At 40.1% G+C, this 25,000-nt stretch overlaps 3 protein-coding genes across 3 annotated transcripts in view; 1 reads left to right on the top strand and 2 right to left on the bottom strand.

Moving 5' to 3' along the window:
- Nucleotides 1-12,158, bottom strand: part of LOC138060079 (ubiquitin carboxyl-terminal hydrolase 7-like) — a 61,434-nt gene extending 49,276 nt beyond the window's left edge. Inside the window, exons 1-8 of the mRNA XM_068905778.1 lie at nucleotides 11,838-12,158; nucleotides 11,547-11,724; nucleotides 10,534-10,623; nucleotides 10,015-10,088; nucleotides 8,052-8,116; nucleotides 7,296-7,384; nucleotides 6,311-6,419; nucleotides 5,087-5,175 (exon numbers count right to left, since the gene is read on the bottom strand). Coding sequence (XP_068761879.1) covers nucleotides 5,087-5,175; nucleotides 6,311-6,419; nucleotides 7,296-7,384; nucleotides 8,052-8,116; nucleotides 10,015-10,088; nucleotides 10,534-10,623; nucleotides 11,547-11,724; nucleotides 11,838-11,889 — 746 coding nt within the window. The 5' untranslated portion in view covers nucleotides 11,890-12,158. The remainder of the gene's footprint in view (nucleotides 1-5,086; nucleotides 5,176-6,310; nucleotides 6,420-7,295; nucleotides 7,385-8,051; nucleotides 8,117-10,014; nucleotides 10,089-10,533; nucleotides 10,624-11,546; nucleotides 11,725-11,837) is intronic.
- Nucleotides 12,159-16,379: 4,221 nt separating this feature from the next.
- Nucleotides 16,380-17,486, top strand: LOC138013813 (uncharacterized). The gene has a single exon (XM_068860868.1). It carries the CDS (start codon nucleotides 16,380-16,382, stop codon nucleotides 17,484-17,486), a length of 1,107 nt encoding a protein of 368 aa, XP_068716969.1.
- A 7,436-nt stretch (nucleotides 17,487-24,922) lies between these two features.
- The window catches only part of LOC138014496 (large ribosomal subunit protein uL3-like), a 17,081-nt gene continuing 17,003 nt past the window's right edge, over nucleotides 24,923-25,000 (bottom strand). The window contains exon 7 of the mRNA XM_068861573.1: nucleotides 24,923-25,000. This exon is cut by the window's right edge and continues 130 nt beyond it. Within this exon, the coding sequence (XP_068717674.1) occupies nucleotides 24,960-25,000 (41 nt within the window). The 3' untranslated portion in view covers nucleotides 24,923-24,959.

Consider the following 25,000-nt stretch of genomic DNA (forward strand, 5'->3'; position numbering starts at 1 on the left):
CCCCTTTGTGGATTTGGACCTCCCATATTACAGCTCATTTATCTAACTGTTTATCGATACAGAGTTAGGCTTTGGATCGGGGAAACTTGAGGAAAAGACTTAGGTCAGTTTATTTGTTGCATTCCCAGCTGCATTTCGTATAAAAGTTTGTAGCTGCGAATTTTAACTCCTTTCTGACACAAGCTTAAATACCAGTAACATGCTATCTTTTTAATAAGGGGAAAAAAAAAGCAAAGTCAGACTAAAGCTTCAGTTAAAGTTGTCGAAAGCATGCACTGTGGCATTTTCATAATGCATTGTTTTTTCTTCCATTTGATAGTTTGAATGGGCGGCGCTTCCACAAAGGAGGTGCCACTTTTTGAAGTAACACCTCTTGGTTGGGAGACGCATTCTTAGAAGTTTACTTGATTACAATTTTTCCTTTTTTATAACCAAACTAGTCAAGTTGTGAATTCTCATATTAATTTTCAGAAAGGAAAAAAGCGAAGTTAGGCTTGAGTTTCAGTAAAGGTTGCTTAAAGTTGCTGCGGCATTTCGTAAAGTAGATGCAAATTTTAACTCTTATATTTGAAAGCATTGTTTTTTTTAAGTTCTTTCACTTTCAATTGATTATACAATAATTTTACCCTTTATGTGAGCCCATGCAATTACATCCTCCCTTGGTATAATTATAATAATAATTGTCGCGGCTAATCACCGTCACAAAGTACAGCAACTACGCAGCTCTACAAGGTCGAAATGAAAGCATACAATGGCGCCTCAGGCAGCCGCTATACAGTCCATGTGTGACCTTGGAGCACAGCTTACAGCCAGCTGGAATCAGCTGTATGTTGGTTTTTCTTTGGTGAGGGGGGAAAACCAGAGAACCCGGAGAAAAACCCTTGAGGCAGAGAAGAGAACCAACACAAACTCAACCCACTTATGGCGTCGGTTACGGGAACTGAACCCGGGCCACATCGGTGGGAAGCGAGGGCTCTCACCACTGCGCCATCCCTGCTGCTGTGCCTTGTTGTGGCAGGGAGGCTTGTGTGCCCTTATGATCCTTAGAGCTGTATCAGCGGGAGCCTTGTGCTCCTGGTAGGTCTAACCATGCTGGGTAGGTCTATGGGGTCAGACAAAACAGCAGCCTAGCCCTCCAGGTTGGGGGTTGGGCGTGGGGCCAGCAACCCTACCTCATAAAAAAATTACACTGCTACAGAAATGCCAAGACGCATACCAAGAGATACTACGGCCTGGGGAGTTGAAGGACCTCTAGCACCAGGGCCAATGACGCCTGGCAGTGAAAGCCAGGTCTACAGCTGGAAGCTGCCAGGCCGACGACCACCAACATCCCCCCCAGGACCACCACTACCATCGGAACGTGGAATGTTCGACATGAGGAGAAATGGCTACACGTGGGGAGAACTGCAACGATTGGCTTATTGGTGGCCTTTGCCCCAGACGGGGCTACAGGCAATGATGATGATGATGATGCAATTACATAATATTATACTAATCAAATAGTTATTTTAAGGGGGGTCCAAATCCACTAGCGAATCTGGACCGGGGGGTCCAAATCCGCTGTGACACCGGGTTAGGTTTATGTCATTATGTATAAAATGAAGTCATCTGTTTGAAGAAATAAAAGAGTCGAATAATACTTATTGATCTGGATCTGAATTTGTTGTACACAAATTGAAAATTGCCAAGCAGGGTGCGAGTTGTGCTGTTGTTGACTAAGTCAAACAAAGCCTCCTTGTGCATGCCTCTTCAGGATTTTGACCAAATCCTGTGTATTTTCACTTTCAAACAAGGATCCTTTCCAAATTTTAAGTGTAAGAGCGAAAGAGTGGTTACAATAACCAGTCTTACACGCCATGCATGAACAAGGGTCAAACAAGCGGAGTTTCACAACAATTCCAGACACAATACACATTGCTAGCTTACAATAAAGTGGTTTGTTATTTTTTCCGAACCAGTGATGGCACTTACAGAGAAAAAAGTGCTTGTCATCGCTAGTGCATTCTATTCTTAAGATGCTCATCCTCATAGATTCATACATGTAGGTTTCTGTATTTCCACACATACAACAATACAAATTAATACATTTTACAGAAATGTGGAGGTTTGTGAGGAAAAACCCACAGGGTTAATGGTGTTCGCACACCTAATCTAACATTTGATACAAGATATTAATATTAATTTTAAATAGCAGGCAGACATGACAGACTATGTTGTGGAAACCCAGAAATAAAATAAATAGGCGGTATAGAAGGTCTTTTCTAACACTGAATTTGCCATAATTAGTTCTTGGCCAAGGTATAAACAGATTTTGGTTTGATCTTGAATGTGTACAATATCGATGGGCCTCTCTGATGTTCGTGAAATAGGAGTCATAAATATCAGGACGCAAGTTATTTTCATGTTTGTATACAAGCTCACCCATTTGTTATTAAGTAATTTGAAAAATGTTCAGTACAGCTAATCTAGTTAACAGGTGTCTGCAATGATCTCGCCAGCAGAGCCTGATTGTGTTATAATCCTATAATCCTATAATCCAAAACTCGCACCCTACTTGGCAAATTTTTGCTTTGTGTACAACAAATTCAGAACTCACTCAATAAGAAAAATGTATTTCCCTTGAATGATGTATTCTTCGACTCTTAAAAAAGCAATAGCAACAAAAAGAAAAACAAGAGCTTTTTTTAATTTCAAACAGATGACTTCATTTTATAAAATGATGACATAAGTAAGCTAGATCAAACACTGTAAGCTTACCGTAAAGTTTAAAATTTACTTCTTTACAGGGTTGAGCTTTAGCACGTTTACAAACCTTAGGCAGAATCATTCCAACATTTCAGCCAAAACCGTAGCTCATCATTTTTTAATACCCATGACCTTCTAGCACTTAATGAAGCAGGAATGCAGTTTTCCACACATTGATCGTTCTTTTTCTCTTTCCCTCCCCAAAAATAAAGAATGTTAAAATCCTACAACGCCTTGATGTCATGTTTCGCCGCTAACTTGACCCACGTTGGCCGCTATTTGTGAATTCAGTGTATAAGTGAGTCGAACTTCAACTTGTCATCTAGAATCACACCTAACAATTTCTCTTTAGATATTAGAATTTGTATATCCAGAAATTCCATTGAAAACTCGAGGGCATGCACGTGAAAACTACAAATAATTATTAGTGCCATCTGCTCTTGTTGATAGCATAGGCTGGGTCATTCATAAAAATAGGCATGCATTGTATACATGTGGTTAAGTGCAGTAGGCTGGTATTGTGTAGTAATTATTTTTGCAAAATTAATTTTCTTCTCCTGTTTATTGTGTTATCCCATTTTGGTGTTGTTTTTGCATTCCAATTACAAACAGTTTGATGTCTTCACTTAAAAATGTCCTATGGGATAGGGTGGGGTACCTGGATGGGAGACTATTGGGAAATCTTCCTAACAAAGGTATCTTATTTTTTTTTCACACAATTTCTTTTTCATTTGCTTATTAAATTTGTTTCTGTCATCTGTTTTTGATGAATGGCAATGGAGTCCCAAAACAGTGCTGTTGCTAAGCGAGTATTGACTCACAAAGCCTGTGAGCCCCGAAACAGTGCGGTTTCTGTGTGGGTATTGACTCACGAAGTTCACATGCTCTAGGACTGATTACCCCTTCATTTTTTTTTTCTTTTACAATTGACATTAGAATTTAAATAACCAATTATGCAAAATTTGATGCAAGTTTCCACCGAAGTTAAGCCCATTCTGGTGGAGTTTGTACTTGGATGGGAGACCACCGCAAAATCCCTGTTTAAATTCCTTTTCTTTTAACTTGATACCTTTTTTGTATTTGGTTGTTAAAGGCTTTTTTTGAATCTTATTTTATTCCTGGGAGGAACAGCAATGGAATCTCCAAAGGGTGCAGTTAGGCTAAATGGGTGTTGACTCACAAAGCCCACAAGCACTCTAGGCAAGAACATATTAACGGCATTGTTGAGGTGGACCATTGCTCTTGCAAAGTAAAAGACAAAAAAGACAAGTGGGGAGCAAACAGAATAACTGTATGATGGACATCAATTGTTGACAGTCAAAAAAATAGTGCATTAGTTTCATAATTCATGCACACGCTGCAGGCCTACAATCTTACACTCGCTCACTCAGACAGCCGTGATCTGGGGTGGATCCAGGTTTTGACGAAGGGGGGTTCGGATAAACGCCCGCCGAAGGCGGTAGCCCCTACGGGGTCTAAAAAAAATTTTAATTTTAGGGCCTCTGAAATGCGATTTCCAGCGTTTTCAGGGGCAATTTGAAGTGGTTTAATTGGTCAAAAGACTCATTATCTTCGCTGGTCTCTGATCTAGGGAAGAAAATTATGATATTTCAGTTTTAAATCGATTGGTGAAACAACTCTCGAGAAATCAGCACTGTCTGCTTGCTAGAATTAAGTGTACTCGTGTAATAGACTAATCGATTAATGCTTACCTTGCTGATGACGGTCCGAAAAATCGGTGAATTTGTGGTTGCTTTGTCCTCTTCGACATATTAAATCGTGAGTTGACGTTGAGGAACATTGAAGTAAATTTTCTCTTTAAAATACTCCCAGCGCAATCTTTGACTCACTGAGAAAACGATCCACAACTCTGATTTCCAAAGAACGGTGTGGCTTTACGCAATGCCGGAATTGGAACGATTGGCAGATTTGGCATAAACTGTCAGTTTTGGCGGGACGTGTAAGCGTTAATAAGCAGTAATTTTATAGCTCAAGTGGACGTTCTAGAGGCCATTTTCGACTAGGCACAAATTTGTCTTGTTTTTATTGCTGTTTTCGCGTACAAAGACACAAAGAAATATCACTTTCAAAAGATATATTTATTAGCTGAGTTGGCTCACTATTTTTTTAACCACACGTTTGATATACGTTTTTACGTTCAGTTTAGGGGGTTCAACCAAACCACCCGAACCACCCCTAGATCCGCCCCAGGTGATGACAATAAGGGTACTGCACTTACAGTGCACTACCCACAAAAATGTTCAAAATCAAAACCAATGTAGTGCGGAGGTAAACAAAGAAAGTTAATTTTGTTATACGAAAGTTGATACAATGCAAATACCTGTGCTGAAGCTCATAGAATGTTCTTTGCAAGGCAAATGCTACACTCCTATTTGGGTCATCATTTTCTGTAGGCATCTGGTACACAGCCTATAAGTAGTCCATGAGGTAAATAAGCAAACAAAAAACATACATGTACATTGGACAGTTATGGTGGTTATCAGTTGTCTTCTTCCCCAATTGTCTTCTTCTTCTTCACCATTATTGTGAAAAAATTTTATTTGACGCAAGTTGGTGCCCTTGCTTAGAAAAGCACTCACATGTAACTGTATATGAACATATGAACATGTACTAGCATTCTACTTACCATGGAAGTGTTGGAACAAAAAAACCTAAAAAAATTATTACTGTCCACATCAGGGTGCAGATCACCCTGCTAGCAGAGCCTTTCTTTTGCTTGCTCGATTTTGGCGTTCTCGAGAAAGACTCTGCATGAATCGAGTAAGATCTTTATTGAGTATGCGCTCCATGTTGCCAGGATGCAGTCTCGAACCCAAGCATAATATGCCAGATCTCGCCACCATCTTGGTTCTTCACGGTACAGCGGGCTCAATTATAACCATCGGTTTTGTCACTAAATTGACGCTCGCACTGGAAAAACCGGTTTGACGAGAGAAAACAAGATTGACTAGTCCAGAAGTTCGGGCTGTGGCGGCTTCAAAGAGTTGATGCGATTCGGGCAGAGCCTACTTTTCTCCTCCTCATGCAGTAAAGAAAAGGACAAAAGGAGGCTCTGCTCGCAGGGTGGGTGCAGATAAGTTATGGGGCCACAATGTTATTGGGAATCTAAAGATTTTTAGAGTAATCTGGTACCTATTAAAATCAGTGGATCTCAACAAATGTTTCATAGTTTTTCTTATGATCTTCTTCATTTACATGTATCAGGTTTTTACATAAGCCCTGTCTTGATCCTGGAACACTCATTCATGGTCAATCTTAGTGAAGGTTCAAAATACGACTAGGGAGCAACATGGCTTCTTTAACCCTTTAAGCCCCGAGGGGTTCCCCATTGACGAGTAAAATCGTCTGGCGTTAGACAGAGTAAAATCTATAAGTGCCATTTGGCACTATCGGGGCTGAAAGGGTTAACAAAAAAATTAACAAAAAATTAATGATCAAACCAAGACAAATTTTGGAAAACATGAGTGATGGTCCTGGTGTTCAACCTGATTCTTTAGTGAGGAGAGGAAAAATGGCCCAGATTCATTATAGGAAAAACACTCACCTTCCTCAGTTTATTTGTAAAGTACAGTGTTTGTAACAAGGAGTTCATGTAACAAGTAGCTCCTTGATTCTTCAGTCCCACAAATCCAGTGTGTTTTTTGGAATCCCACCTACATGGATAAAATTCAAACTTGATGTTCACATTTTTTATATATTTGTATGTCTTACATTATGTACACAGCTACCACACAAGGGTTTAAGGTGGCTTAATACAGTTTTCTGAATTTTACCTAACAAATAAATGCAAACCAGGGGAAAATGCTAAATATAGTGACCAGGCTCCCGGAGGGTGGACTGGAAACTAGACACTTAAAAGGCCTTTTTCTCAAAACCTAGCAATACGACCGGGGTTAAAACAATATGAAGATGAAACCATGAACAGTTTTTTAAAAAGATCTATCAGACAGTTTTTCAGTTATTATCAAAATGGGCGAAAAACCTGTACGACAGATTTAACTGTTTATTTCTATACATGATTATTTTTCTCGCTACAGAAATCCTGAAATTCTGAGGAGGGGTCCTACAGCTAGTTTTTGAGAAAAAGGCCTTTGAAATGTCTAGTTTCTAGGAGCTCGGTCACTACATTTAGCATTTGAGTTCCCGAGTTGCATTTGTTTGTTAGGTAAAATTATATTCTACATCAATAATTGCAGTGTCTAACACTTCAGAAGAGACATCCTGTTGCTTTAATTTCACAGATTTTAAAATCTTGATCTTTTTCTTCAGAAAACTGTAGTGAGCCACCTTAAACAAAAGCCTTACATTTTACACATCTTTTAAAAAGGATTTTGAGTTTCCACCATTACAGTTCCAATTTTCCCACCAGCATTGACTGTAATACTGTACTCTTTCAGTTATGATAACAGCACTTTGGCATTGTGAAGGTATTATAAAGAGTACCCACAGTTTGTGACATCTTTAAAACTCTCTTTACATTGCATGTCCCACAATCTCTTCAAGCCCTAGAAATTTAATCACATACTTACGCAACACCATGTGGTGCTTCTGCTGCTACCTGCACTTCCAAGATAATTGTGTCATCTTTAATAAAACCCTTGTTTGCATCAAGGGCATCCTGAATTGATCAAAAACAAAAAGAAAATGTAATGTGACCATAATTCCATTGTAATTTACAAGTGGGTAGCTGGGTACATACTCTGTGGTGAGTTGAGATTAACTTATTAGCATATAAATTTTACTTTCCTTTTTGTCTCATTGTTGAGACATTTGACTGGCATTTCTTTAACTTTTTATTTTAATATATTCACTTGTTCAGCATTCTTCCTGAGATGCAGACTGACAGTACTATTGAAAAATGCAGTAGAATATCTTTCATACTCCAGTATGATTCATGATGTATCTTGAGTGGGGTTTGAGTCAAACCTATTTGCAGTCTTTAGGAGTTGGTATTAGTTGAAAGCTTCAATCAAGTAATGTGCCACCAACAACCCTGGAAATAAACACCTCATGCCCACTGTTGAAAAAAAGTCAGTATCATGAGATAATCATTATTACATCCATTGATGTGCTTTTTCACACCTTGTAAACTGAAGAGAATGACGTATGTAAGTGACCTACAAAAATGACAAATTTGTGGGTGAATTTTTACTTCTTAATATAAATTCTCAAGCCTAAAAGAAGCCATCAATACTGAGCCACAGTGACCAATGAAGATGGTACATGTATACAGGTATTTTTGAGAGTTCAATACCAGAATCTAAAGTTGAAGTAAAGTGACTTACATTCCATGCAACAAAATGACTAAATCCCCAGTCATTTTCCTTTGCAAAAAACAGATGAGAAATTTCTGCAGAGAAAGGAGTAATAAAATTACTGCATATGTCAACAGACACTTTTCTTACTTACATGTAACTCTGCACCACAGTTGCAAATGTTTAAATTGGCTTTTGAATAAGTGACTGTGCACAACCATAACTAATTTATCAAAGCTGCATGTGTCAACTAATAAGCAAATTTGGCAAGGCTTGCTACTATATAAAAAAGAAAAAAAAAAGTGTAACAATGACAGTGATGATGGTGAAGAGGATAATGTCCAATGTGATCATACTGTTGATTTAGAAGCTACAAGTACATGACCTGACATTGCTACGGTAACCAACAGGAGCAAAAGTGAAACACTGATGACACAGCTGTGCAGATACCAGGAGATAACAGAATTTATAAGAAAGAACATATACATAAGAAAGTTGAAAACCAACTGGAGCTTAAAAGTGGAATTGCCAATACATGGCAAATGAGTAGATGCTGGAGTTAAATTTGTACAGGTATACTGTAGTTGGATCATTGGGAAGTGTAGTAAAGAACTTAATTAAATAGTGTAAGTGGTTAGAACAATCTGACATCAAAATCAGCACTTCATTACCGGTACTCTAAAACAACCACATACATGTAGTTTAGAACAACAAGGATTTTGAGGTAAGCAAGTAAGATCACCCAGTGCACAGAGAAAAAAGTATAATGATAATTAATGATAATAATAATTAGTATATAGTCACTCAGTGATCTTGGTGTTTCAAGCAATCTGATTGGTTCGCTATCTCGGAGTTATTGAGCATTATTCACTCCCTTTGGAGTGAATAATGCTTGATCCAAACAAAACAAAATGGCCGGCGTAAACTCACCAGCATTTATGAATCGGAAATATTGAGAATACAAAATGATGCTGTGCTACAGAAGACAAAGAAGGGCCTGAATTTGGCCTGAAAGATTTCAAAGGTTAGAGAAGAGTTCATACTTTTGCAAACCCGTGTTTGACTTCGTTTTTCCAGATAATTATTGCTGAAAATTAAACAATCTTCACGCCAAAAATTTGTTTCACTCGGAGTAATTCTCTCTTGTAGGGCTGGTCGCCCACCAAAACGAATTTCTTACTGAAATCAAGGAAATAAAAATGTTTATAAGAAAGTTCCACATGGTTGCAAGTAAACAAGACAGGTCATTTTACAACAAACTAACGCTCACCTCAATTAGAGCCACCATTTCATGTGGATCATTTACCAACTGCATTTTCAATTTCCATTTCAAATGAACCTCAAAAACTTTGATCGAACGGTGAAAATGTTTTAACAAGCAGACTTTCGATTTAGATTGCAGATTTAAACGGTGCTAAATGACCATTTTGCTGTTTGTGACGAGGATTTTAACAAAGGTTATTTAGATTTGCCATGTTTGAAGCTTCTGTAAACACTTTCGCGCATGCTTTGTGCCGCTTGCATGTTTTCCACGCATGAATTGAGATGCCAATTAAATCGACTTTGGATGGTTTTTTCTGCAATTGTTGTTGAGATCACTGCGTGAGTATATACTAAAACCATTATTCTTTTCAATCTCGGTGAAAAGTGGCAGAATATTTACCTCTCCGCTTTGCAGCTCGGTAAATATTCTACCACTATTCACCTCATTTTCAAAGAATAATATTGTTAATTATTAACCTGCAGACCAGTTTGGCAGCTGACCTAATCCCCAAGGAGTTTGCACTGCTTGATAGATGGAGCATCTGAGTGGTGTTAAAGAGGTCATAGGTTCAAATCCTCCCTGGAAGTTTCAGTTGTGCCTTTACCATATTACTAAGAAACTAGCATATCATCTCTCGCAAGAGTAAATCCCACTATTTACCACCTAAAATAATCTAACACTTTGCCAGCACCATCCAAAACACAACAGAATTATTTATCATATACTCACTTCTCGTGAAGTCCTCACCACCGTCCTGCTGATGTACAAGAGTCAACCTTGCTGAGGCCTGACAAGACCATGATCTACCACAAGCGAATACAAAATAATTAGTAAAGTATAATAATTATGTGTAATAATACCGGTATCTAAAACATTTGAAATTTTTCTACCAAGAAGAACCTTGACAAGGTCAAGCAACCTCATGAGGAAACCAAACTAATTATCTCTGAAATATCATAAACTTCCAATAATAATATATAATTATTTGAAAGCCAATCCAGCAGGTCCAATTTTGGGTTGCAAGCTTTTGGAACTGTATTCTTTCATTGCTATACCGGTTAGGAATTTACAGTACAAAATACTCTAAAAGTTACGACCAGTATACAGAATACATCCAAGAAGAATGTGCTTTCAGAGTACCTCAGATGTCCCCTTGTTGCAAAAAACAACCCTTGAATAAAATGTCCATGTACATACAACATCATGTCGCATACTCTTATTAAATTAAACAAGGTAAAGCAAACATACAGCGTTTCTGTCTCTGGATTACACTGCAGAAAGAATCCCAGACTCTTGACTTTCTCATGATTGGAATATCTTGGCATGCACATAATACGCCTATAACCAACAGATTCTGATTAGATAACATTTCAGATGTAAATTAAACCTTTTACTGCGTTAAACGCTACACTTCTTTTACATGAGCTGCATTTCTCCTGCATGATCCATTCTGATTGGCTAACAGAAATGCAGTTTTCAGGTATCACAGTGCAGAAAAGAGAAAGATAATTCACTGCAAAAAGAGGCAACAAACCAAGTATGTATTCTGATTGCTCAATGATCAAAGAAAGTCTCAGGTGGCCAATCCAATGCGAACCCCCGATGGTGCAATTTTTGCGCTATTATGATATGCATGCATTTCTTCTAATTAATTATGACAATCTCACCTTGAAAATTTTTCATGTATATTGTTAATAAGCAATCACAAATTTTTGTGCAATTTGGGATAAATAAGCACTTTTTCAAAGACTACAAATTTCACTTGCTTGTTCCTATTTCAAAAAATAATCCCGCTTATTTAATCCAAATTGCACTCAAAATCATTACCTCTACAAATTCAAAACATCACAGAGATAAAGAAATAATAACTATTAACACTAATCAGAAACCCATAGGGGTTGAAACGTGTAACGGCCCCTTGTGTGCTGGGAAACAAGCTTCTGAATATTCAATTTGCTAAGTACCATATTTGGAACAACAAGAGCAAGGGGTTTCCAAATATGGTACTTAGCACTGAAACATTCAACCAATCAGTTCGCACTGAATATTTGGAAGCTGTAAACACATGTTACACGTTTCAACCCTTATGGGTTTCTGTACTTATTTAATTGATAAATAAATTATTAATGAACTTTATAAGAAGAAGCTCTTTCCGTTGAGGCACTGCATCCAAACCACTTAACTATAACAAGTGATTTGTGAGCACTGTACCTAGTACGCTATACGTCTCGAGACTAATACAAAGTACAATTTTTCCTCACCATGGTAAATTTCTGACGTATATGGGGTCACTCAAGGTTGTTTTTTCAAGTTTACTGAAATTGTGCACTGTGAATCGAATGATTCCTTCCGGTCTTGCCGTGTCTTCTTCCATAATAACATCCTGAGGCTCACTGGGAGAAGAAACTCCATTTGGCACGGCGGAATCATCAACGGTATCTAGCCGGAAAACGTGAACCAAACTGTTTCATCCAGCTTTTACTAAATTTTTTGCAAGCTAATGATATGAAACCAATAAGTAAAACATGTCATAGTAACTCATAAGGGGATACCTTCTTTCGTGTCCATTTCCTCTTGATCACTTTCATTTTCCACCGTATTCATACTTTCTTCTTCGATTTTGGAGTTTAAATTTTTGGGACGAGTTTTTGCGGAGCGAGTCCCAGTTACAACCTTAATATGTTTACTGGCTATGCGGCCAATTGCGCCCCACAATCCCTTACCGGGAAACACGGCGACCAGTGTCTAGTACATACGAGGTTTAAAAATAAAAAAAGGCGAGCGATAGATCGCAAAATGCGAACAAATTACAAAGTTTAGCTTGTCTGCCAGTTCACACTAATATCGTCCTCCATTGTGACATTGGGCTTCGGCATCTCGCATGGAAGTGTGGGTACCAGGCGTGCGCAGTTGCTCCATTCTCCCTATTCCCCCTCCTTGAAACTCTCGACCAAAAACTGGGTACTCCGTGAATTTTTTAGCACGTTATGGTTCACCGATCAAATCGAAACTTCAACATCCCCCCCGGGCAATCCCTCGGCATTTTACTATCTTCTATGCCCGGGGAGTAGGGAATTTGACCTTTGCTGCGTGGGGTGGGGAAAATTGAACCGGAAGTGTCAGGTTTCAGATGATTGTCTTTTCGGGAACCGAAGTCGCTAAAAGCCCTAAAACACGAGTTTAATGGAAGAGATGTAGCATTTGTGAAGGATTGGCTTACAAAAAAGGTCGTTATTAAAGACAGGAGGAGCCGACGACGATTGTTCTCTAGTACGGCATTTGACCACCATTTTGGCCCGAGGGGGCGGGAATTTGAACGATCCAATCTTCAAAAGTTCGAATGTCCTGGCTTTGCCCGGGGGAGGGTGGATATTGAAGTTTGGAGTTGATTGGCGCATTAGATCAGTGGCTTGATCTGATCGGCGTAATTACAAGTTGAGAAGCTAAATATTTTGAGCAAGAGCCGATACAACGTAGATTTGATTTTGGTGGTGTACTATATTTCGGCTGGCCAAACCAGCTTTCTTCAGGTACAATGAGAGGTTACTTTGGATTTCTTCTAAGTGCATATATAGAGTAAATGAATGTTGACGTAATACTGGAAAAATGTGATAAAATATGGTAATTACAACAAATTTGAATTCAAATACTGAAGAGTAACGGAAAAATATTGGAAGTGACTGTAAATAATAATACTGAAATACGTTTCTTAGCGGATATTAAGACCGTTGGGATCAATTGACCTCTTTAGCTTGTACGTTTTGTTTTCCCATTTCAGACCACGTGATCTTCCCAAGGGAATTTTCCTTTTGTTTTTTTATAAGTTATGCATACATATGCACGTGCATAAGACGGCATTTGAAAGAAACTGTCCCCTAGAGTAACATCACGTGGTCTGAAATGAGAAAACAAAACATACAAGCCAAAGAGGTCAGTTGTCCTTCCTTTTGAAATTAAACCTTCAAATCCACAGCACCAAAATGGCCCCCTCTTTTGCTAATCTTTTCCTTGGGCATTTCGAAAAAAATGCTATAAGGAACGTCCCATTTCAACCCCATACTTGGTTGAAATACATCGATGACATTTTTATGATCTGGATTGAAAGTCCCGTGAAGCTAAAAATTTTCATCAACTATCTCAACAGCATTCACCCTACCATAAAATTCACCAGCTCACACTCCCCCACCAATGTTCCTTTCCTTGACATAAACGTCTCAGTAACTAGTGACGCAAGGGTAGTATCGAAAACGAAGACCCCGCAATCGAAGACCCCGCAATCGAAGACCGAAGAAAGAAGACCTCGAAAACGAAGACCCACCCAAAAAAAACGTATAATTAAGGTTGGTTCAAATGTTATTTTTAAAGAGTTAGTCCCAAGCAGATCTAAGCAGTCTCATTGCCTCACCTTTAATGAAGCCAACAAAAATTGTCATCCAAAGTAAACGTCAGAAACTTATGGTTCTATTCTCTGGAGTAAAATATTTTGATAAGAATTTCTGTGGCTTATCCCATTCCTAAATTGCTGAAATTGGTTCATTGCTTACAGTAAGTAGAACAATACGGATAGCAGTGTTTTGAGTTTATTTGTTCACCCCATCTCCAACCTTCACATTAATTTAGCAGGTGAGTCCAGATGGCTATCCGATGGGGGACTAGACCCTCCGTGAGGGTACACTGGGTTGCCTGTGGTACGTGCACCGTTCCAAACAATTTTTTTCAAGGTCATTAAGAAGTCATACCAGAAGAGGCCCTTTGGCTCACAGGTCGTCACACGTTCGTACGACGAAACAGATCTGTCCTTGCGTAATATGTAGCTCTAACAGTGCACGATATTGTTTTGGTATCGTCTATCATTGTAGTGAAGGGGTAGTTTCTAAAGAAACTGTGGTGCTGCGTCGGTGGGGAAGTAGTATACAAAAATTTGGATTTATCAACGGAGTTGATAATGTAAATTGGCCACCGTACAGAGATTCTAAAAGCTGACGTTTCGAGCGTTAGCCCTTCGTCAGAGCGAATGGATTCGCTATCATTGTAGTGTCATGGTAGAAGTCTTGGGTAAATAGTCTGAGAAGACATGTGGTTACTAGCAAAGTACTGAACCCAGAAAGATTGAAGAAAATAAATGGGAAGTGAGAAACATTGGCTTCTGGGCTGACATTAGTGTTGATAAACTTCTTTGCACCACAAGTTTAAGCGTGCCCGCTGAGCATCTGACAGCTTTGTAATGCCGAAGTTCACTGAAGTTTATCCCTGTTTGGCGGGGTTAGTGTTTGGATGGGAGACCAAAACAATATACCCCTCCTAAAACAGAAGCATCGGACCGAAAATACTATTAACGCTAACAAATGCGAACTCAGCAAGGTACAGATCTTGTTAGCTTGCTTTATGCAAAAACAAATATTGATGCAAAAGTAAATAACTATTGATACACAGTTTTTAGAAAGAGCAGAAGGAAGTCTCCAGGACGGTCGATCGAGAATAACATATTTACGACATGAAAACAACATTAATTTTGAACCGTGAATATAGAATATAAAAAGTTATGATCAGCGACAAACATTTTGGGACATTTGGCCGGAATTCAGCGGGCGCCGTGATTAAGTTACCGCGGCATGTTTACTCGCCAAACAGTGAAGCATCTGTGTCAAATGATGGCAAGATACCGGGTTTTTGTAAGTTTCTTTTTCTGTCAAGTGTTATAAAGTTTGACAATGAAATGATCGAAGTCAAAACAAAGATCACAATCGCCCAACTCTTGTTTATGCAAAGTCAAAATTTAAGCTCCAAGACGCGTTCGACGTTATTTATCACCAGGTAATTTCATCATTTTGGAAATGGCAGCTACTTTATTATTCATCTGCGTCACAATTTTTCACTGATTTTGGGGCTCATTTTGTTGAAACTCAAGCACGCTTCCAACAGGCCTGTGAACCCTTCCTGCTTACAGAGCAATACTAAAAAACTTCTTCCATATCACATTTCAACCTTAAGCTCGAAAATTCAATACACAACATGATATTATAATTCACAAAGGCAGAAAATACCACAGAATCCTTTTCCAGCGAAAAATTTATTGAAACAAACAACATATTTGCTCTTAGGGGCGAAAACCTCTTCCTATTTCATTGCGTGCGTGAAGACAAGAAACTCAATCGTGTCAAATTACCATGTACTTCAGGTAAATACAGCTCACTTGATCTCGTCTCGACGGGCGATAGATTGTTGTCGAAATCCAGTACTCGTCGCTTTTGAGATTCCTGTCTAGTTTATCCAACTGACTTTCCATTATTGAGCTCCATAAGGGTATATTTTGTTTAAGGATCCACTAAAACGCCATTCGCGTTAGATGACTTTCGACGCCATTGCAGGCTAAGTTAATGATTCTACTGTGTCCACCAGAGAAATCTACGCATTTCCCACTACCCTATCGATCCTAAGAAAATACGCGCAGAAGGCTCTATGCACAAAGCCACCACTTAGCAGGAGAGTGACAGGCAAGACTTTTACCAACACGGAAAAAAAAACTAACTAAAAAAAAGGAAAAAAAAAAAAACAAAAAAAAAAAGCAAACAAACAAAACGCAGACCTCGACTGGGTTTGCCATAGGCAACCCAGTAAAAAACCCACGAAATTAAACACAGATTCCGACTGGGTTTGCAACCCAGTAAAAATGTTGCAGTGCCAGGCGCGATTACTTTATGAAGCGAACCGAAGAGCCCTTGGAACTATTTTTTTTTTTCAGTTTGTATCATCGCCGATCGTCTAATTTCTAGCTATCAAACAGAATCAGTCAGAGCCTAAGTTGAATTTGCTGCTCCCTTGGTCCCGCAGTCGAAGAATACTTAAAGAAAGACGAGTTAAACGACTGCTCCCGCAGACCCGAAGTGGACGAGTAATGAATAGGAAGGGCAGTTCATGGCATGCTTTGTATAAACTCTCTCCCGCTCCCGAGCAAGTTACAAGGAGCAAACAACCCGAATCAAGCAGACATGTGGCGGTGGCCCAAATGGCTTCGACATTTTGAGAGCTATAGGATCGCTTCTGATCTTTAAAACAAATCAAACCAGGAACAGGTTGGAACATTTCTCTATGCAATGCGGGATTGTGCAGATGACATCGTCAAAACGCTAAGCATAAACGAAACACCCGCTTCCTTCGACGAAGTCAAAACTGCCCTCAATGGTTATTTTACAGCCCGCCGCAATGTTATCGTCGAACAAGCACGGTTCAATCGACGAATACAAAACTCCCGTAAATCCGTGGACACCTTTATTCAAGACTTATACCGCCTTGCCGAAAATTGTGAGTACGGAACCCTGAAGGATGAACTTATAAGAGACAGAATTACTGCTGGACTCGGAGTCCTCCATGATACACTATCTGACCACCTGCAAGCTAAATCTGACCTCACTCTTGCGGATGCTGCCCGCATGAGCCGACAAGCCGAAGCAAGACAACAAAATCGAACGATCGTCCATGGGGTAGAAACTCAAAACAAAGTTGATTACGTCAGTCAGCCGCGCTCTCACAACAAACAAAAAGCAACACACAACCAACCTGCACGTAAACGAAAGGAGGGATTCATAAAAGAGCCCTCTAAGAATGGCCGTCCCTGTTTTTGGTGTGGACGTCAGAACCACGACAGGAAGTATTGCCCTGCTAGAGACACTATTTGTAGTAACTGCAACAAAAAGGGACATTTTCAGTCCGTCTGTCTCAGCAAGAAACCTTATCCGAGAAAGGTACATGCAATAGAAGAAGAAGAGGAGAGAGACATACACTTCCTCGGTGAGATCGGCTGTGATAAGATATATTGGTCTGCACAGAAAGGAGTGAATGGTCGTACAACATGCTTCAAGCGTGACAAGGAGGCGGCAGTAACTGTTCTTAGCGATGATGTCCAGCGGCAACAAGATGTTGAATTAACCAAGATATCCCAGGCTCTATGCGGTCCTGGAAACACTCAACTGCCTGTGAAAGGTCTGCTCTATGCAACACTAAAGTACAGACAATCAAAGTTAACCGAGCCTATATATGTGGTGCATAATCAGAAGAGTTCGTTACTCAGAAGGAGAGCTTGTGTCGAACTAGGACTCATTAGACGTGCCGACAAAGATGTCGAAGAGGTGAACACGGGGCCAACAGATTTCGAAGCCAAATTTTCCAGCAATCTTCAGCGGACTGTGAAAGCTGACGAGTGAATGCCACATAACACTTCGCCCTGATGCTAAGCCTTTCTGTCTTTACAATCCAAGTTAGATATAAATAATGCTTCAGCAAGGAGTGATCTCCCCTGTTACAGCGCCAACTGAATGGTGTGCAGATGTCGTCCCTGTCCTTAAACCAAATGGCAGTATGCGTATCTGTGTTGACTTGACTCACCTTAACAAAGCAGTCCAGCGTGAGATAAACCCAATACCTTTAGTGGATGAGAACCTCGCTAAAGTGGGAGACAGTAAGATATTCTCCAAACCTAACGCCAAGAGTGGTTTTTGGCAGATTTCCTTGGATGACAAATCCAAACTGCTCGCAACCTTTGTCACATCATTTGGACGTTTTTGTTTTAACAGACTACCATTTGGTATCAGCTCCGCTCTGTCCAAGATACTTCAGGGTTTGGAAGGGACACTCTGCCAGATAGATGATTTCCTCATTCAACGGGGCGGACCATTTATATCACGATGGACGTGTACGAGCTGTTCTTCACCGCCTACAAGGAGCTGGGTTGACTCATAATGACAGATGTGAGTTTTTACGATCTTCAATTGGATTCCTCGCTCACACCAGTGATAGCTCTGGCCGACTCCTCGCAGACCCTCAGAAGACTACTGCTGTGACCCAATTCCCAGTCCCTTCAGATATCTCCGGGATACAGCGATTCACGGGGATGGTGAACCATCTTGGAAAATGTATTCCCAACCTGGCTGACCTGAGTGACCCCCTTCGTCCATTATTACGCAAAGACAGTTTGGGTGAACCCCAGCAAAAAGCCTTCGAGCAGATCAAGCAAGCGTTAGTGTCACCGACAGTCCTGGCACATTACAATACGAACCGCTAAACTATCATTCCAGTGGATGCTTTCAACACAGGAAATTGGTGCAGTATAGTATTATTTTTAGTTCATGATGATGTAGAGCGCCGCCTCAAGATCTCTCAGTGACACAGAGAAACGTTATGCCGTAATTGAAAAGGAAGCCCTTGCGACAACGTGAGCTAGTGAGAGGTTCTCTGATTATGTGTTCGGCATCCCCTTCACCCTAGAAGGAGATCACAAACCGCTTACTGTACTCCTGAATTCATCAGAGCTCTCAAAGATACCACCCCATATCCTGCGTTTCCGCCTCAGACTCAAGAGATACAACTATCAAGTTCAATATGTACCAGGAAAACATCAAGTCACCGCAGATACCTTCTCACGTGCTCCTGTTGGCCTACCAAGGGTAGACGATAAGTTGCTTGTCGAAGAAGTAGAGCTCTTCTCAACTCAGACCACTTTCTATCTCCCTGCATCGCCTAATCGACTACACCAGATAAGGGATGCTCAGAAGACAGACGAAAAAATTAAGATCGTATTGCCTTTAAGGATGGCACCCTTACTTGCCTCACCAGCCGTTACTACGCCCATATTGAGAAAACAGAAGCCACCTCACCTCAACTGCCCTGTGTCGTTACTCCCAGCAGCATCGAAAGTTTGTGAGCGAATTGCGTTAAACCAACTGACATCTTATATGAATAAAAACAACCGTCTCACAGAACATCAGAGCGGGAATAAAGCGATGCACTCTTGTGAAACTCTCAACGTGCTTATGACTGATAAAGCGTTAGAGGCAACGGATTAAAAAAAACTGATGCTTATGGTACTAAGCATTTGAAAGCTTGAAGCATGCTACACTTCTTGTAAAATTACAATCTCTTGGATTGAGTCATAGCGCTTTAGAATGAATGAAGGGGGTAGTTTCTAAAGAAACTGTGGTGCTGCGTCGGTGGGGAAGTAGTATACAAGAATTTGGTTTTATCAACGGAATTGATAATGCAAATTGGCCACCGTACAGAGATTCTAAAAGAATGGTTTCGCAGTTATTTATCTGAGCGAAGTCAATAAGTAAGAATTGGCTCAGAAGTTTCTGGTCTGGAAAATATAGTTTACGGGGTTCCGCAGGGATCGATCCTTGGACCAGCACTTTTTGCTGAACATTTATCTGAACGATTTACCAACCATCCCGCACTGGAATCATACGTGGACGACTCCAAACTCTACCTGTCGTTCCCAGTCAGCGATGTGAATACAATCGTACAACAGATCAACGACGACCTTTCATTGACAGCTTCATGGTGCTGTCATAACCATCTTCTCATCAACCCAGACAAGACTAAACTCTTAGTCATGGGGACTCGTCAAATGCTACAAAAACTTCCAGACTTCCACATCACACTACCAGGAAAGGAAATTGCTCTAAGTGCTTCCGCTCGGGATCATGGCGTGCAAGTAGATGCAACTCTTAGCTATGACGAACATGTCACTAATTTCACGTCTATCTGTATAGCTAGTCTATGCCAAATTAACAGGATCAAGCATCTTCTCGACTCGAGAACTTAAGAGAACTTTATTACATTTCTAGTATTCAGTAAGCTGTATTTTTGTTCAACTGTTTGGGCTAACACTAGTAAGACCAATGTGCGGAAGTTACAGAAGATCCAGAACTTTGCGACCAGAATCCTTACAGGAACAAGAAAGCACGAACATATAACACCGGTATTGAACGATCTCAGATGGCTTTCAGTGCCTGCCATGGTGGCAATTTATGATGCAATTTAACTTTTAAATGTTTAAGGGGATTAGCCCCAAAGTATCTTAGCTCACGCTTTAATACACGTGCTTCTGTTCATGGGAGAAACACGAGAAATAAGAACAAGTTAGATATCCCAGCGTTCAATACAGCTGCTGGTCAGCGTTCTTTTATATATCGAGCGGTGAAATGCTGGAACACGCTCCCTGAAAAAATTACTAAATGTGGAAGCTTACACAGCTTTAAATGTAAAGCTAAGAGTCATTTTTATACAGTTTTAAAATTAATCTATTATATTTTTTATTATATTTATTATAGTTTTATTTCGGAAGAACTCTTTGGGAGCATTAATAAAGTCATTCATTCATTCAGTCACAATTGTTGATGACCTACTCCTGTATAATGATCGTATAGTAATTTCAAGGAGTATGCCACTATAAATCCTCGACTGCATCCATACCGTTTACCTAGGTATGACTAAGCGGTGTAGATCCAGGGCACGCTCTTCTGTATGGTGGCCGGGACTCTCCACACAAATCGGTGATTTGGTCACCCCGTGCCACACATGTGCCAAGGAACAACCAACGCCCAGAGAACCACTTATGCCTTCGTCCTATCGTGTTCCACTATTACTCAAGGTGGTTTGACATCAAGGAACTTTCTGATGAGACAGTCATAAAAGCACTCAAGGAGGTTTTCGCCACACACGGCATCCCAGAGGTCATAATGTCAGACAACGGGCCATAGTATAGCGCAGAGGCCTTTCGACAGTTTGCAGAAGCATACCATTTCCATCTGTCACTAGTTCGCCAAAATACTCCCAGGCGAACGGCGAAGTCGGAAAAACCATTCGCACTGCAAAGTCCATGCTGAGGAAAAACGAGGATATCTTCAACGCCGCCTTGATTTACAGGTCAACTCCTCTACAGAATGGCTACCCACCTAGTGAACTACTAATGGGACGTCGCCTGCAAACGCGGCTACCAACTAACTTGTACCCTAATGTGCAGATACAGGACCGCCAGTTGGTGAAAGAAAAGGAAAGCTCGTATCGGTTGAACGAACAGCGCAACTTTGATAAGCATCATAGAGCAAGGGAACTGCCAACACTTGAACCGGGTGGCCGAGCTGGATAAGAGATCAAGTTCGCTATGGCCTAGTGACAGGGAAAACTTGGAAAACCCGATCTTACTTTGTCACAAAAGAAAGGGGCACACTCCGACGAAAGCGCTCTGCCTTAGTAGCCGCGGCAAAACCTGCTGAGACCGAACAACACTCAGCTATGCTAGCCAGGGATACCAATCCTGCTTCGCCAGTACATGTCACTCCTGTATTACCAGTGCCCAGCACTCCGTCGAGGCCTCAGACTCCGCTGTTGCCCCCATCACCACAGACAGCTGTGCCAGTAGCTACCCCCGGAACAACACTGGAAGAGTGCGTACCTCCACTAAGTCCAAGCCCTGCAGTCCTGACAACTCGGTCAGGAAGAATTGTGATACCTCCCGAACGCCTGAATTTTTAGTTGAACATATGACAGTGTGAGCCTCAGTACTTCACATAAACATTTGATGTGTCGTTATTAGTTCTCTTGTTGTTCGTTTTGTTGTATTGTCATAGCTTTCTCTTTTGAGGGGTGGAGGAGGGGGGATGTAGGATTAGGCATTGCATGCTGGGACTGAGAGGTCGGCCATCTTGAACAAACCTCGTGCTAGCTTGTGTTTACTGCTTTCTTCTTCACCTGATACTACAGGACTGTCTTTACTTTATACCTCGCCACTTAAAGATATTGTCAGACGATACAAGTGTTTTCATTTTTATGTCGATGACACCCAGCTGTATCAGTCTTTCAATTCCTTAAGGTGGAATGATCAGGTAAGCTCTGCTCAGGTCGTAGCTTGTGTTCTGGAGTCATCGACGGTTGGATGACTCGGAACAAACTTAAGTTAAATCATAGGTAATCGTTAAATGGAGACAAGACTGAATTGCTTGCCACTAGTTCCAGACACCAACTCAGTCCTACTAGTTGGCGATTATTATGTGTTCGTTCGTCCAACACGGATAGCAATATAGGGATAGTTTTTTTATCAAACTTTATTCCTAGATAAGCATGTTAGCTCAGTCTGTTGATCTGTCTTATTTCATCAACGGAATATTGCTAAGATTAGGGAGAATCTAACTGTAGAGAACAAAAAAGCTCTTGTTCATGCCGTCCTTTCGCGGCACGAAATTTTTGTTATTTTCATGTCGCAAATTTTGTTGCTGATGGCAATTTTTTTTATTCTCGATCGATACTTCCTAAAAACTTCCTTCTGCTCTTCCTAAAAACTGTGTATCAACATATATTTACTCTTGCATCGATAATTGTTTTGCATAAAGGAGGCTAGCAAAATCTTTACCTTGCTTTGTTCGCATTTTTGAGCGTTAAAATGTCATTTTCGGTGCTGTTTCTAATAGACCTTATTCACGATGGCCGCCATGTTGGATTTGCTCTTATCATCCAAATTAGCTACACACTTCTGAGGGGTCAAACCACACAACTTCGAGAGGTTATAACGAATATCTTAGCCGCACAGAATGATGATTTGTTTCACGTTCATTGAATGTTTATCGCCTAAGTAATAAAATAGAATGATTTCACAAGTTACTTCGACGTTTTTTAGTGAAAAATGATCAGCTAACGAAGTAGAAAGTCAAGCTGTCAAAGGCAATCCAAAGATATAAAATTATTATAAAAGGTACTTAATTCAAAATACTAAAATGGACTTTTAGCAATTTTATTTCAATATTTCGACGAGCCGATTTTCCGCAATTCGCCTTTTTTCCAATGTTTGACCCCCAGCATAACACATGGCTACTTTGCATGACAATTAGAAAACCAACATGGCGGCTATCGTGAATAAGGCCTATTGCAAGTCGTTTTTGAGGTCTCCCATCCAGATACTAACTCCTCCGGACAGCAACTAACTTCAGTGAACTTTTGTCATGGAAAGAGTACACGATTAAACTTGCTGTGAAAAAGAAGTTAAAGCGAACTTCATGTCTGCCTTGAAGCCGATATTTCTCGATATCCTTTTACTTTCTTGAATCTTTCTGGGTTTAGTATTTTACTGTTGCTCTTCATGTCTTCTCAAGGGGCTATTTACCTAAGACATCTACCATAGCACTATAATGATTTACGATACCAAAACAATAACGTGTACTATTAGAGCTACATATTACGCACAGGCAATTTGAATCTCCTGGAAAACAAAACGCAGCTCAAGAAGCACTGTGTCAAGTTACTGCACTACCACGTACGTACGCAATGCGTACCTATTTTTAGAAATGGTATAAGGCTTGAATGATTGTTGGGGTGTTGCGTAATTTGGCAACATTTTAAAATTAATTTAATTCAACTTTATTCATTCACTTCAATGAAAGGGAAGGATACCAGAGGTTATCCCCATTGAAGGTATACGCTCTTAACCGGGTGTAGTTGACTGAAAGTTGATTTTGATGAGGGAGGAAAACCGGGATACCCGGAGAACCGTTGAATTCAGCTTGAGATCATAAACTCAGCCGACATGTACGACCTGGCGGCCGAAGGCCTTTGTATTGATATTTACATAAATATGTACGAATTATCTTGTAAAAATTTTAATGTTTATACATGAACTATGGCTGATGATGTTTGAAACATCGAAACATGTTCCTTAAACTCAAAAGTGTGGTTGTATAATTAAAAAGCAGATTTTTATTATTTTTAGAATATTAGATTTACTTCGGATATGATGCATTTAGGTCTTAGCTTTCGTAACTGATGAATTAACAGTGCTAAAATAAAGTTAAGATACATACATACATACCTTTGTGGACGAGTGACACATTTGCATATCCCAGTGCCCACAACTCGTTCTTACACTTAACGTATCGACGAGTTAAAAACGCTCGAAGTCGCAGTTCGCATTTTTCAGGGGCACCCAACGAAAACGTAGTTCAAAACCACTTAAACATAGCATTGTTAAACGTATTTTAGTATTTAAACGGTAGATATAGGCATAATTTTATGCCCTAAAAAGTTTTCATCTATTCGGATTTCCTAGCTGAAAGTCTAGTGATCCGAAAATTATAGGTATCAAAACTTACCATTCCGAAAATTTTAGCCAGAAAAAAGGCTCCCGAAAATTCTAGGTAACCTTTTTAGGGTAAAAATCCGTTAAAAATGGGCAATTATACCATTTTTTAGATGTTCACGCCCTTTCGCATACTATGACAATCATTAATTTGAAACGTTTGATGTACGACTAACGACAAACTTTTACAGAAGAATCTAGCTAGCCGAAAGCGAGATGGTAGAGAAGAAAAGCATAAATGGCCATTGCACTAACACGGGCGCACACAACCAAACGATGAAACTGTCACTCTGCAATTCGAGTTGCCAACGTTGAGAGACTTCGCATTTAACAGAGTTTACGACAAAAGACGGACTGAAGCTTGCAATTTGCCAAAAATGGATGAAACCTGTTTGATATTGGCTAATTTCTTGCATGTTGGGCTTAGATATCTAGCAACTTCTCAACAGGGAGAGAGAGAAACGAGTTAAAGAGAATTTTCGTGCCAAGCAGCAGCCTGCCGCTTCCCGTTTCAGTAAACGCCAAGCTAATTCTCCCTACAGTCACATTATGTCTTAGGGGGTCGAACTCCGAGGGCTCGAACTCGGGCGGGGGGGCGGACAAACGTTCGGTTACCACTGAAAGACAACAATTTTGTATCCTACTATATGCAAGTGAACACTTTCTTGAAACAAAAAAAAATTGCCCAGACAAAAAAACCGCCCAGACTGCTCCCAGTAATTCCAGATAAACGAGTAGTTAATATTGAATCCTTTTATTGGGCTCCTGAACAAGTTTATTGTGCACCAGCATTCAGCTCCCTCTCGCGATCTTTTT

This window comes from Montipora capricornis, chromosome 8 (assembly GCF_036669925.1).
Source record: "Montipora capricornis isolate CH-2021 chromosome 8, ASM3666992v2, whole genome shotgun sequence".
NCBI classification, from domain to species: Eukaryota; Metazoa; Cnidaria; class Anthozoa; order Scleractinia; family Acroporidae; genus Montipora; species Montipora capricornis.